The sequence below is a fragment of the Mixophyes fleayi genome, chromosome 6 (assembly GCF_038048845.1).
Source record: "Mixophyes fleayi isolate aMixFle1 chromosome 6, aMixFle1.hap1, whole genome shotgun sequence".
In the NCBI taxonomy this organism is placed as follows: domain Eukaryota; kingdom Metazoa; phylum Chordata; class Amphibia; order Anura; family Limnodynastidae; genus Mixophyes; species Mixophyes fleayi.
In genome coordinates, this window is record NC_134407.1 from 62031902 (window position 1) to 62046110 (window position 14209).

Sequence of the window (14209 nt, forward strand, 5' to 3'; positions counted from 1 at the left end):
TGACATTTCACTATACACTAAGGGCTAGATTTACTAAGCTGCGGGTTTAAAAAAGTGGGGATGTTACCAATAGCAACCAATCATATTCTACCTTTCATTTATTTAGTGCATTCTACAAAATGACAGCTAGAATCTGATTGGTTTCTATAGGCAACATCCCCACTTTTTCAAACCCGCTTAGTAAATCTAGCCCTAAGTTACTGAAAAGTGGCGTGAAGGGTGATGCGGTATAACTTTTGCACTGGGTTACTTTACTGCTTTGGTGCTCCTCAAGCCCATGAAGTAGCACAATACCATTTCTTTCACAAGAGAAGTGTGCATCTGATTTTAAAATTATATAAACTTATTTACATTTTACTTTAATAAACATACTGGAATATCCACCTCTCAAACAATCGTGTGTATTGAGTGTGATTGTTAAGTAGGGGCCTCAGACATGCTGTGCTACTATTACTGAAGCTGGGATGCTTTGCCATACCTTGTACCGCAGTATGATGGCCATTAAAACTTTACTACTTGTTGCCAACTGGTGCTGTGTGCCAATATATATTCATGTATGAAATCGGTAATTAAGTGCACAAAGAGAGGTATTGAACTGTTAGCAGAGAACTCACTATTCCACATTTTAATGATTTGTATGATTGCTCTATGCAAACGCAGTACTTTTTGTATGCAGTTATACTCTTTACTTATAAGTATAAAGATTTTCAATGATTTTTATATTTCTTTTATTAAAGCAATATTGCATGATGATTTTCTTTCATTGTGTCACGTTAGAGTAATAACTTATAATGTATAACTCTTATATATAAGTGAAATACATATTACATACTTGCCCACTTTTAAAACCTCTGCTCTGAGTCATTTGACAAGTGCATTAGCCATGAAATGCACAGCATTGAACAATGGGGACTGATGACGTAAATCCTGTCATTAAGCCCCGCCTCTATCCCGATCTGGGAGGATTCCCAATCTTCCGGTAATTCAGGAACCTCCCAGAAAGGAGAGTAGGCAAGTATGACCTATTAACGATAGGCAGGGCTATCCACTTGGTAATTCAATGGTCAACTGGAGCCCTCCAAGGATATAGTTATACTATGTACAGTGTGCGGCCCTCTTAATATTGTAAATACTTGAACAGCACTTAACTAGGAGAAATGCTGGACCACATTTATGAAATACCTCATTTATGAAATATAATACAGCCAAGGCCCAGAGGAATATCTTGTTATGCTGGGCCCCTTGATTCTCACAATTGCACCTAGAATACATAGGTTTACGGAGCAATTTTGTGGAATTTGTAGAGTAGATAGAAGATTGTACTGGCCTATGGTCATAGCTGGGTGTCATTGCAGGAAAAGGGGTAGGAGCACCAATGTACCTAACTTTGCAGAGTAGTACAAAAAGAAGATTTTGTTTTGTAGATTGAAATTACTAAAATTAGAGAAAGAGGAACACATTTCAAAATGCATTCTTTGCTGTACACACCGTCATTTCCACTCCACAAAAACATTTGATTTTTGTGGTGTGCAATGTAACACGCTTCAAACAGAAATGTGCCAAGTGTAATAAAGACCATCACTCACTCTCATGCTTAGCTATAAATAAGGCTAAACTGAGCAGTATTTAAGGAGAAAAACTCTAAATTTTAGTGTAATGAAAGGGATGGTTGTAAAATGATAGGAGGTTGGACAGTATGGATGTGACAGTTACACTTTTTCACAGTGCCTGCTCTCCACCAAACTAGAACTTCAACTTTGCTTAGTGAGTGTGGAGAGTAGGGGAGCACCTTGATGCACATAGGGAGGACTGTCTAGGAGCTGTGGTGCAAATCCAAGGCTTTCTGCACTACAGCTCACATAGTAAATGAGGTTCATAGTGTTGCCAAGGTACGTGGTGTTTCCTGGTGAAGAACATATTTTCAAGAAACGTCTTCACATCTTATTTTGCAATGGAAGGGTATTCAATTCAATGTTATGAACTGTATACTTAGCTAAAGGATCATGTTGAATCAGAGAGAAATTTCATTACAGCTTCTGGAGCCAGAACGTTGCTTTAATTGATACATACAGATAGATATAAATATTCCTGCATCAATCTGTGTTTGTTCCTGATAAAAACTTGTTTACAACCTCTCTTACTTTGAGATGATCTTGTTTTCCTTCTCAATGATGACCAGAACCACCACAAAAACCAAAAGGAGAGCATATTTGGCCTTCATCCTGATCGTCCTCAGAACATCTCTGAGGTCCATGAGCAGATTCTGTACTCTATCCATGACTGAGGAGTATTCCAGTGGATCTTTCCTTTCTTAGTTCTGGCTTGGAGGGTTTGCCTGTCCCCCTTCATTCAGAAACTACAACAAAGCCATCACTCCAAAATCTCTGTGTTCTCAATGATTCTCCTAGAAAAGAAAAGCATAGCAGTTGTGGTTATCACAATAAAGGTATTGTGGTAACTTCAAGTGAGCTAATCAGTACATGTACATTATAATTGGAATCCTTTATAACCGCACATTTTACACCTACTATCAATTTGCCGTTACTTATTTTATAACTCCTGGGGGTATATTTACTAAACTGCAGGTTTGAAAAGTGGAGATGTTGCCTATAGCAACCAATCCGATTCTAGCTGTCATTTTGTAGAATGTACTAAATAAATGATAACTAGGGGCCTGATTCATTAAGGATCTTAAATTAAGAAGTATCTTATTTAAGTCTCCAGGACAAAACCATGTTACAATGCAAGGGGTCAAAACTAGTTTTCTGTTTTGCACATAAGTTATATACTGACTGTTTTTTCATGCAGCACACAAATATCAACTTTAAATTTCAGTGTACAAATAAGCTATCAAGTATTTGTGTGCTACATGAAAAAACAGTCAGTATTTAACTTATGTGCAAAACAGAAAACTAGTTTTCACCCCTTGCATTGTAACATGGTTTTGTCCAGGAGACTTAAATAAGATACTTCTTAATTTAAGATCCTTAATGAATCAGGCCCTAGAATCTGATTGGTTGCTATAGGCAACAGTCCACTTTTTCAAACCCGCAGTTTAGTAAATATACCCCTTACTCTACATGTCATTGACAAAAAAATTCAAAACAGGAATATGTGTGTGTTGTATCGTCTTTTTTCAGTGAATTCTTTTTTACCACATCATTATACACACTGAAACATGTGCAATCTGTAATTTTGAAGGAAATCCATTGATTATTTGCCAAAAGAAAGTTTGGTGTCCTATGATAATTTATGCCTGGCCTGGGATTGCAAAAATAACTTTTCAATTATTCCCCCTTCAACATTTTCCTGGAAAGGCAGCAGACATATGGATCCTATTGACATACACACATTTATATTCACTCAATGTGTAGCGAAATACAACTTCATCTTCAAGAATCTTTATGGCATCCACCTGATTCTCAGAAATCTTAAGTCGGGCGAGTTAGATAAATGAGGATTGACTGAGAAATAGGGCTTGCAGAGGCCCAGTAGACACCAGCTGGGCACAAAGTACAGTGCAAAAAGGTGGAAAATAGTGAAGCAGCTGCAAATGGACATAATATAACGAAATATTATACCTGTCATAATATAATATTATTTCTATATCTTTTTTTTTTATTGAATATAGCAAAAGTTCTCTGGGATTTAGGAGATTTCTTTTTTATATGTATAACACCTTAACATTTTGGGCTAGATTTACTAAGCTGCGGGTTTGAAAAAGTGGGGATGTTGCCTATAGCAACCAATCAGATTCTAGCTTTCATTTATTTAGTACCTTCTACAAAATTAAAGCTAGAATCTGATTGGTTGCTATAGGCAACATCCCCACTTTTTCAAACCCGCAGCTTAGTAAATCTAGCCCTTTGTCAATTGAGAGAAACAGTTATTAAAATTTAAATATACAAACTCAAATGACAACTTTCTACATGCTATGACAGTCACAGTCCAGTATATATTTTCATTTTTTTAATAGCAATAATATATTGCAACGGCACAAGATACCAAGTCCCTAAAACATAAAACCTTAGAGTAGATAGAGTTCATATAGGTAATGAGTGCTGACATTCATGCAGTTTTTGAGTGTAAATAAGTAACACGTTATTTCTTGACCAGGAAAGGGAATTCTGAAAGGAAGCAGTTTGGTTTATAGGTTGGTTTTTCAACTATGCTTTAGTTCATTGTATTTCTTGTATTTTTGCCACATTTGTTAACCTATGTAGATCATTTACAGTGACAGTTTTGATCCTGTTCATACTGACTCTATTAGTGCAAGTGGCTAGTGGTAGGGTGGGCTGGACTGGTACAGTACTAGGCTCATAAAGTTCATGGCCAGGGCTAGTGGAAGGCAGAGGATGCTCCCCAGCATTTCTAAATATCCTATACCTGCCTCTTGGCTTCTGGCTGTGGCCTTGAGCTGTGTGACTGGTTATCTTGTCATTCACATTAGATGGATTCTAGAATGCTGAATGGTGGGTGGCACTGGGTATTCACCAATCAGAGTGGTAGGGAGGTCTGCACACACTCATGGGTGGATGGCTGAAACAATCCACCAATCAAAGTGCAGGAAGCTGTCTTACTGGATATTACAGTATCCAAGAACAGCCAAACCTGTCCTCCAGCCTGTTGAGAGACACATTTGTTGGGGGGAGTAAGTAATTCATTTGGGTCTTCATTAGAGATCTGGGGGTAAATGTATCAAGCTGAGAGTTTTCCGGCGGGTTTGAAAAACCAATCAGATTCTAGCTATCATTTATTTAGTACATTCTAGAAAATGATAGCTAGAATCTGACTGGTTGTTATAGGCAACATCTCCACTTTTCAAACCCGCCGGAAAACTCTCAGCTTGATACATTTACCCCCTGGGGTCTGATCTTGTCACCAAAAGATATGGGGAAGGGGTTCTGCATTGTATAATATTGCCACCAGAGATTTTAAGGGCATGCACTGAAACACCATCAGAGATTTTGGAGGGGAGGGGGTTTGCATTATGAAGCCACCAGGTATTTGGGGTGACTGCATTGTAAAACCAACAGAGATTTGGAGGTCTGCATTTTATATCAGTATACTCAACAGGGGTTCTCATTGAGTAGCAGTCACTAGTATGCATTGTGTTTTGACTAGTGTCATGAGACTGCTCTTTTTATTTTATAGAGGGTATTAGAATGTTCTCTGTTTAGTATATTGCTTATTAAGTTGCTCTCTGTTTTATATATCAGTCATTATTATGCTCTCTGCATGGTATTAAGGTCAGATGAATGATCTCTGTATTGTATAGGGGTCCCTAGAATGCTATTTGTGTTGTATGTCACTAAGATGATCTCCTTTTTGTATTATCGATCACTAGAATGATCTCTGCATATTATTATTATTATTATTATTATTATTATTATTATTATTATTAATAATAATAATAACCTCTTTTTATATCATGTCACCATTTTATACAGTACTTTACAGAGAATATTTAGTTATTCACTGCTCCATTGAAGTTGACAGTCTTAGTTTTCTACCACGCATACACAAGGGTACATTTTTGGCAGGCTACTTACATGTCACATAAAACCATAAATAGATTCTAATATTTAATTCATATAATTAGCTTGTTGTGGTTCTTAGGAACTCTCTGTTCAACCATGGGATAAAATCTGGTCATTGATTGTCCCTCCTGTCTCTGGTGTATTGTTTTGTTCATCCAGTAGAAGTAACACAGGCCCTCTGGCCCTCTAGAACTCCCTTTTTAGTCCTCCCAAAAGAATCCCTATCTAGAAATGTGGTTTGAAAAGATGGTCGTAAAAACTAATTTGCATTTACACAGGTTTTTTGGTTCTGGCATCACAGTGGAAGGGGGCCAGGGTGGAGGGGGGGGGATTCACCCACACCATTTAAAATGTCCTGTAAAGATAAAATATTTGTTTTCCTTATTAGGAGTTTGTTTCATATTGATAAGTGTTCCAGGTAATTCAGGCTCTGCCACCAGGTAGAAGTCTGATAGTGAGCATACCATTTTACTGTTGTATACTCCTTTATGTTTAACAAGAAGCTATTCAATAATATCTTTATAGGTCATATTTGTTAATTGTTGAACATTGTGGATTCATTTTCCATATTAAACAACAGTTAATAATTCAGAAAAAATGTTTTGTTTTTTTTGAGTGTGGTACATGGAATTTTTTAATTATTCAGAACTCTGTAATGACATTTTTGCTCTCAGTAGTACTACTTGTGTGCTTATGTCCTTTACCAATGCACTCAATAGGAAGACTATCTGACATAAGAAAATGTAAGGGTCATTTTCACTGTTACCTCCCTAGTATCACATGTTATCTGAAATCTATCAGTCATAATATGAAGCACTCAATCTTTATAATAATATTTAAAATATCAAAATCCGGCAATCATTGTTCTAGACTAGAGCAACTAATTCAGTTCTAAGTGGCATTTCTCTAGTGATATTTGAAAAATTAAAACAGGCTTCTAATTGGTTGATATGGGTAATGCCATATTATTTGTTTGCACTAGTTTTCAGAAATGCCCCCACCCTTAAGTCTTTTGTTGTGTTGAAAGCCTTGTACCATACTTGCCAACTCTCCCGGAATGTCCGGATTCTGGGTTGGCCTCACGGACTCCCGGGAGAGTATGGCAGCCTCCCGCATCTGCCCACTTCCTAGTGAAGTGGGCATAATTAGATCCAAAATTCTCAGGGAATTGTGGCATTTGCTGTAAAATGACGCATTTGTGTCATTACATCACGGGGGGTGGGGCCAAAATGGCATGCTTTGCATAGCCCAGGCCCTGAAACGCCCGCCTCCCCCAGACAGCTCCCGGATGCTGACTTAAAAAAGTTGGCAAGTATGCCTTGTATCCGTACCCATGATAACTAATGAATGACTAGCAGAAAAGGTGAGTGCATTGAATGAACAGGCAATGCAGTATAGTTGGTAAGAAATAAAAAAGTGAACTCCAGCAGGCTAGCAAACGACAAGTAAAAATAGGTACAAACTCAGGATGGCAATAACAGAAGATAATGAATGAATTTGAGTAAAGAATTTGTTTCATTCGTCAATAACTTTATTTTCTATATGCTACTATTTAATGTTTATTATCTTTTTTTTAATTGGTGGAACTTGGTCACGCGTATTGACTCAGGAGGGTCAGGTAAAGATATCGCTTAGAATACCTCAGCGGCCTTGGTGAAATTTTAATAATAAATGATGGCGATAGCTGATTTTCTATCGCCGCCATAAGCCCTATCGCTATATATTAATAAACAAGCAGGATCACCTGGAGTTGCGCGGGTCCAATTTGTGATGTGCATCAGTTTTTATATATTAGCCAATTGTTTGGTAAATAGGCCAAAAATGCTATTTAGAAAATAAGATTTGTTACTTTGTCGCGTTGTCATTAAGTTGTGTTGCAAGTTATCCTTACAGCAGTCAAACAATTGTTTACACCCCAAAACTGATGTTTTCACTATTTTCTGCATTATTGGTATATGGTGTAATAGCTTATTTTTGCAATACTAAATAACTATGTGATATTTGGCCGCTTTACCTTGAGATCTTTGGAAGATATTCACCAACAAACAAAGAAACAAAGGAACTTCTTCTTTTATATATATATATATATATATATATATATATATATATATATATATATATAGAAGATGAAACAGTATTTCTCCTTTTGTGAGTAGTAAGATGCTAAATTAGGAAGTGGAACTGAGCATTAAAGATACACAGAAAAGTGCCCAATGTTATACAAGTAAGAGAGACATTATTAAAAATAAAATTGAAAGAAAAATGTAAATAATCGAATGTTTTAGTAAATATATGAAAAGAAAGTGTTAAATAGTACAGACTTTTCTGGTTGCATATCTCTTTAAGGCTGTATTTAATATAACATATACACAAAACCTTCCTAATGAAATAGGGAATTTCTGCTCATCAAGTAACATGAACTCTGAACAAGCTTCTAATCAAACTCTCTAGAGTTGCAAAATTTTGGCATTTAGTCCAAATGTAAAATAAACAATATTAAAGCTGCAATTATGGGCCTCAGCATTGCCAAGAATACACAGAAATACGCTATCTGGAGAGAACACTGTTTCTTTGGGTGGACATTTAAACTTTCTCTGGTATTGACGTTCTAAGGTTTTAGGTCATCTTAATGTTGTGTCTCAAATGATTTGCCTCAGAGAACCAACAAAAAGTTTTTATTTATAGTGCTAATCAATATAACACAATGGTGCATATTTGTGAAAACGAATGCAAAAAAGAACAGCAGCCAATCACATTCTGGGGGGTAAATGCATTAAGCTGTGAGTTTCCGTCGGGTGTGAAAAGTGGAGATGTTGCATATAGCAACCAATCAGATTCTAGCTATCATTTTGTAGAATGTACTAAATAAATGATAGCTAGAATCTTATTGGTTGCTGTTGGCAACATCTCCACTTTCCAAAGCTGCTGGAAACTTGCAGCTTGATACATTTGCCCCTAAATGTCATTGTGCTAGTACACTTTAGAAAATAAGAACCAACATCTGACTAGTTGCCATGGGCAACATCACTAGCTTTCCTTTGCACTAGTTTGTTTAAATGTCCCTCAGTATTTTTAATACAGTACCCCCAAGCGGGCTGCATCTAGTCATTAAACTTAGAAGTATATATGTAAATTCATCTTTTTGGTGTGTTTTGCTATTATTATTTCTTTCTCATCTGAAACATTTTTATGTTTTACATATAATCGGCTATGAGGCCTGAAGTTTTTAATGCTACAAAATTAGGGAATATTAATAAATTAGTAGCATACTTTATTAGCTGCAGAAGGCATTTTTTTTTAAAGCAATTTAAAGTTTATGCAACTTTCAGAAATGCAATAACTGAAACAAATAAAAGTTTACTTGACACACCTTAAAAAAATGTGATTATATGATATATGCCTGTCCACGGCACAACAATCAGTGCTTATACATTAATGCATTAAAATGTAATATGTTCGAAGCACTTTATAATTGTTTATTATTTAAATAGACTATGGCTGGCCGGGCCAACTTACTCTCCAAGTATTGTGAAACTACAAGCTCCGGCATACTTTGCCAGTAGATAGCCAGCTGATAGCTGGCAGGGAATGCTGGGACTTGTAGTTTAACAACATCTGGAGAGCCACAAGTTGGCCAGCACTGTGCTCTGGGATAAGGAACATGTGTGAACGCAGTGTCAAATAAGTTTTGCATAGTGTTTAAAGTAACGCAAATACCTATGTACTCAAGGAAATATACTATATAAATATATATGAAAGTTCTTACATATTACTTGTTCTGTATTCCCTTTCGTATTTTAGATACCATTTTTGCACCAAAATACTTGTAAACTTCTTTGGCAAGAAACAATTGTTGGGCTTTGCTATATAGCTTCTACCTATTGTGTATCAGTCTAATGAGTCGAGTTTTCTGCTGTATTAGACATAATGTCGGAAGGGCCCTTTTAATAGTTGTAATATAAACGTTAAATCAAGCTAGTCTTTTGTTGATAATTGCACCGTATGCATCATCACCATCATCATCATCACCATTTATTTATATACATCAACTGATTGTTGAAGGCTTTCTGTTCCGCCACATTCTCACATACCGTGATAGGAGATACAGTGTTTCCAAATAAAATCTGAACATTTGCTAGATATTTTCTAAATGACACCGCAGCAAAGAAAACAGAAGTCGAAGCATGTGCCGTCAATAGGATTGTGGTCATCTTGGAAACATATGTTTTATGAGATGTTAAAGATTCTATGCCAAGATAAAGTGTTGTTCTGGCTCCCAGGCGGAGTATTTCATCTTTGCCAATATCCCCAAATTACAAATAAGGCATGACTGAATTAGTGAGTGATTAATGCCTAAAACATGATGACTCCCATTTACAATCAGAGCTGGGATCTCTCAGGTTTCATATTAGACCTCAGAAAGCAGGACCAAATTCTCAGGGTTATGTAGTACCGGCATTCTCTTTCCTGATTGGCTGATAATGAAAACCTCACATTTTTGGGGAAGAAATCTGAAATATTATAATTACAATGTTACATACTTAGGATGAAAAAACAAAAAGACACATTCATTGAGTTCAACCCAAAATCAAAATTACAGTTGATCCAGATGAAAGCAAAATAGTGGAAAGGGGAATGAAGTAGTCAAATCCATTACAGTAAAAACAAAAAACACGATCATACACCATGTTCTTCAGTACTCGTTCTGTTACTCTCCATTGTACTGTTTCATAAAAAAATAAAAAAATTTGCTCTTTGGCCTAAAATCCTCTTTCTGGTCCAATGGCCCCCCTCTTTCCATATCCCCTCCCCACAGCACACCCTTGTATATTCTGCTCAGTTTTATATCTTTACTTTCATTAACCTGTTGAACGCACAAGCTCTCAATATATTTTATTTTGAATTGTTCTGAATACTTAGAATCCCGATCCGAATGCCGATTCATGCGTACACACTATACACGTTTTAAAAGATTTTCCAAGATTTGTGCTCTTAAACTGTCATAACCGCTGGCTGAAAAGATCATGGGGCAAATGTATGAAACTGCATTTTGCAAGTTGACGAATATCGTCGACTTTGCAGGGGGAATTTAAAGCAGCAATGGATTTAAAGGCAAACGCAAGTTTTGCCTTTAAAGCCATTGGCGCTTTAAATTTCCCCTGCAAAGTCGCCAATATTCGGCGGCTTGCAAATTGCAGCTTCATACATTTACCCCATGGGCCTGAGTCATTAAGGAGAGCAAAGCATATAAAAGGAGTAACTCTGCACCTGGGCAAAACCATGTTGAATTGGAGGGGGAAGTAAATTTAAAATGTGGTGACAGATTTGTAGTTAGGATAGGGCATGTCCTAGACCAACTTTAAATTTCAGTGCAAAAATAAAACGATCATGTATTTGTGTGCTACATGAAAAAACAGCCAGTATTTAACTTATGTGCAAAATAATAAACTCCTTTGCACCCCTTGCATTGTAACATGGTTTGTCCCTGAGAATATTTACTCCTTTTTATGCTTTGCTCTCCTTAATGACTCAGGCCCCATGACTCTAAACTCTGAGATCCTGATCGTGACTGCATACACACTGCAGGATTGGAAGGACGTCGTTCCATAGGTGGACGAGATCTATAGTTCTGCTGACCAATCAAATCAAACTATGATCTGTACTTTGGAACGACTATCGTTCATCGTCTAAGTGTACACACTATTGTGAAAATGGGCTGAACGATCGTTAATCGGGTGATCGGCCCGATAATTGCCTGAAAACACTGTAGTGTGTACCCAGCCTTACTCACTACTATGTACCTTTTGTTTACTTTGTGACTTGCTTATCTGCTTGAATTTTGATATCATCTTGTGTACTGGCAACTATTATTACATTGTACTTGGAAATAAAATTAAAGTTCTTTAAAATCTCCTCTCTGTCTCATGGTATACATTTGTTGAAGAATTTCTTTATATAACATAAAAAAAATTAAATAAAATGGAGCACCCACTCTTCCTGAAACTTGTGCTGAACTACGGTTTTCTGTGTGGTATGATTTCTGCTAAATAAAATACTTAAAGGCATTAAAGTCATTTAACATTCTGTCTTTGTAGGTCAACATTTACAAAGATAGAAAACATACCACATAAAAAGACATGTGAAAAAATAATAATAAAGCTTATAGATATATCCTGTACATTTTCTTACGGATGCTATTACTTCCACTCTCTTGATTACTTAACCTAGAACAATTGCTGCTTTTATTGCTTAGATTATTTTGACCACTTTTTAGTGTACTTGGGAAACCAAGTCTGTACTGACTAGGGATTTAGCTGTACTGCCAAACAGTGGAGTTGAAAGACAGGACATTAGTCATAATGTGCTTTTTCCTTCTGTGTCTAGATCTTAATCAGAGAATTCCCAAGCATGACCAAGCCTGATGCAGTGAGCTAGCAAATATTTCAGAGCTTTAATTACATATAAAATGGTCCTCCAGTAGTATCCGGTAGAGATCCAAATAAGGATTTTTGGACTCTTTTCTATAAAAGAAATACAAGACATTTTATTTCACAGACCTTTACCATGAAATCAGTATAATGTGCTATTATATGGAGATGTTGCCAATATAATGTGCTATTATATGTAAGTTTCATTTGACTTTCCATGTTGAATGCAAGCCAAGTGAAGTGCATTTTACCTAATGTAAGCCATATTATAATACACTGCTAAATAATTGCTTCTAACCTCCCAGAGAGCAATGTACTGCTTATTCTGAGAGAACGTAGTGCAGCAGCGGGCAGCAGGCAGCCCCCTAGGCTTAGCGTGTGGCCCTCAGCCTGCTGCTCCCCATCTTAGCAGAACTGGGGCAACTGACATCCTTTGCACTGGTAGTAGTCTACAGCGCCGACAACGCCGACAGAAATCACAGCAACAAAGAAATAACGATTAGTATAAAAACTACAATATAAAAAAGTGACTTAGCATGTAACAGACATCCAGGATTTCCGGCTGCTTTAATGAACTCATATTCAATGAGCGACTTATCCAAATGGGTACACTCAGAAGTGACGTCAGTGGTCATGGACCCAGTGAAAACGGGGCTTTTAAAACTGCAACATTGGGACCCACCGCCTGAATGACATTATACAGACGGTGGGTTCTAACATTGCCGCTTTAAAAGCGCCGTTTTCACAGGGTCCATGACCACTGATGTCACTTCTGATTGTACACATTTGAATAAGTTGGTCTTTCAATGTGAAGTTCATTACAGCAGCCAGAAATCCTGGATGTCTGTTACATGCTAAGTCGCTATTTTACACTGTTGTTTTTAAGATAATCGTTCTTTTTTGTTCGCTGTCATTTCTGTCGGCATTGTCAGTGCCGAAAATTAACACCACACCCCTTTGCAGAGTGTTATGAGGTCACGCAGCATATCCAGAGGAAGAGAGAATGCACTGTGGCCTCCCTCCTTCCTCTGCGTGGCCCCTGTGAAGGCTGGAGGTCAGCTTTTGTGGCCCTCCAGCTACTTAACGTTGCTCCTCACTGATCTAAAGTCTTATTAATGAGCTACCACCAATAGGAAGTGGTAGAACCTTTAATACCACTTTATAATGATTGTATTTCTGGCTGTGTGTCCTCCATTCCTGCATAACACTTTATTCAATGCAACTGTTATATAGGTTTAAGCTTTCTAGGCAGTGCATTCACAACAAGCAAAAGTACTTCAACGGATAAGTGCATTGGAGGTGAGCATACAGTTAGCTATAGAATAACAGCATTTCATACAGTAATTGTGTAATATACTGTAATGAGTTTTTTTCAGTTTTGGGTGAAATACCACAAATTATACCCCCTCTTAAACGTTTACGTACCTGTGGTCCACTGGTGGAAGTCTCCAAAAGTTTACTGCCCCTTTCCTGGCTCCTACACGCTGTGTAACCACACGTGGCCTGTCTGAATAAGCATCACTTCCAAAGGATCAAGGAAAATCCAGCACTGTCTGCAGCACTCTCCTTGTTCCCACAGTTTCTGTCTTTATTCTTCAGCATGAATGAACCAGGAGAGTGGTAGAGGACGTTAGGGGACTATCGAGCCTCATGAATGTCAGGCATCAGGTATGTACGAAAGTGGCATATCCTGAGGAATTCCACGCAAAACTGACTTTTCAGTTTTGGGTGCAATTGTTTCAGTGACAAACACTAAATAATCTCTTTTATTTCTTCCTTACATAATGCAGCCACTGACATTATCAGGAAATGGCAGCAGGAACAGATAATGAAATATTACCACAACTATGCAACAAATATTTATGGGCCAACACATATTCCTGTATATAATGGAACTATCAATATGCTTCTAAAATAGCAGACTTAGGTATGTACATGCATGGGATCTATTATCTGGAATTCTTAGATATAAAGTTCTTAATACAAGGGGTTATTCTGTAAATTGTGCTTGCCTCAAATATTATTCATGTATTTTTTCACACTGCTTCATTAAGCTGTTAAGCAACGCTCCTCACAGTGACTGATGATGGGTGTGTATGACCTAATAATAGTGCAGCAGGATTTTCCCTTCCTTCGCTATTGCTGGTTTCAGGATAAAATATATGTGTACAGTACTTTTCTGTATATTCTCAGCACAGGTTACAATCTTGGTTTGAAAAGTAGCATATTACTATGGCTCCC

At 37.1% G+C, this 14209-nt stretch overlaps 1 protein-coding gene across 2 annotated transcripts in view; it reads right to left on the bottom strand.

The window, feature by feature from the left end:
- CHST3 (carbohydrate sulfotransferase 3) overlaps window positions 1–14209 on the bottom strand; it is a 96684-nt gene that overhangs the window by 5769 nt on the left and 76706 nt on the right. For both annotated transcript variants that reach the window (XM_075216712.1, XM_075216713.1), the window contains one exon: window positions 2142–2404. In XM_075216712.1, the coding sequence (XP_075072813.1) occupies window positions 2142–2278 (137 nt within the window). In that variant the 5' untranslated portion in view covers window positions 2279–2404. The remainder of the gene's footprint in view (window positions 1–2141; window positions 2405–14209) is intronic.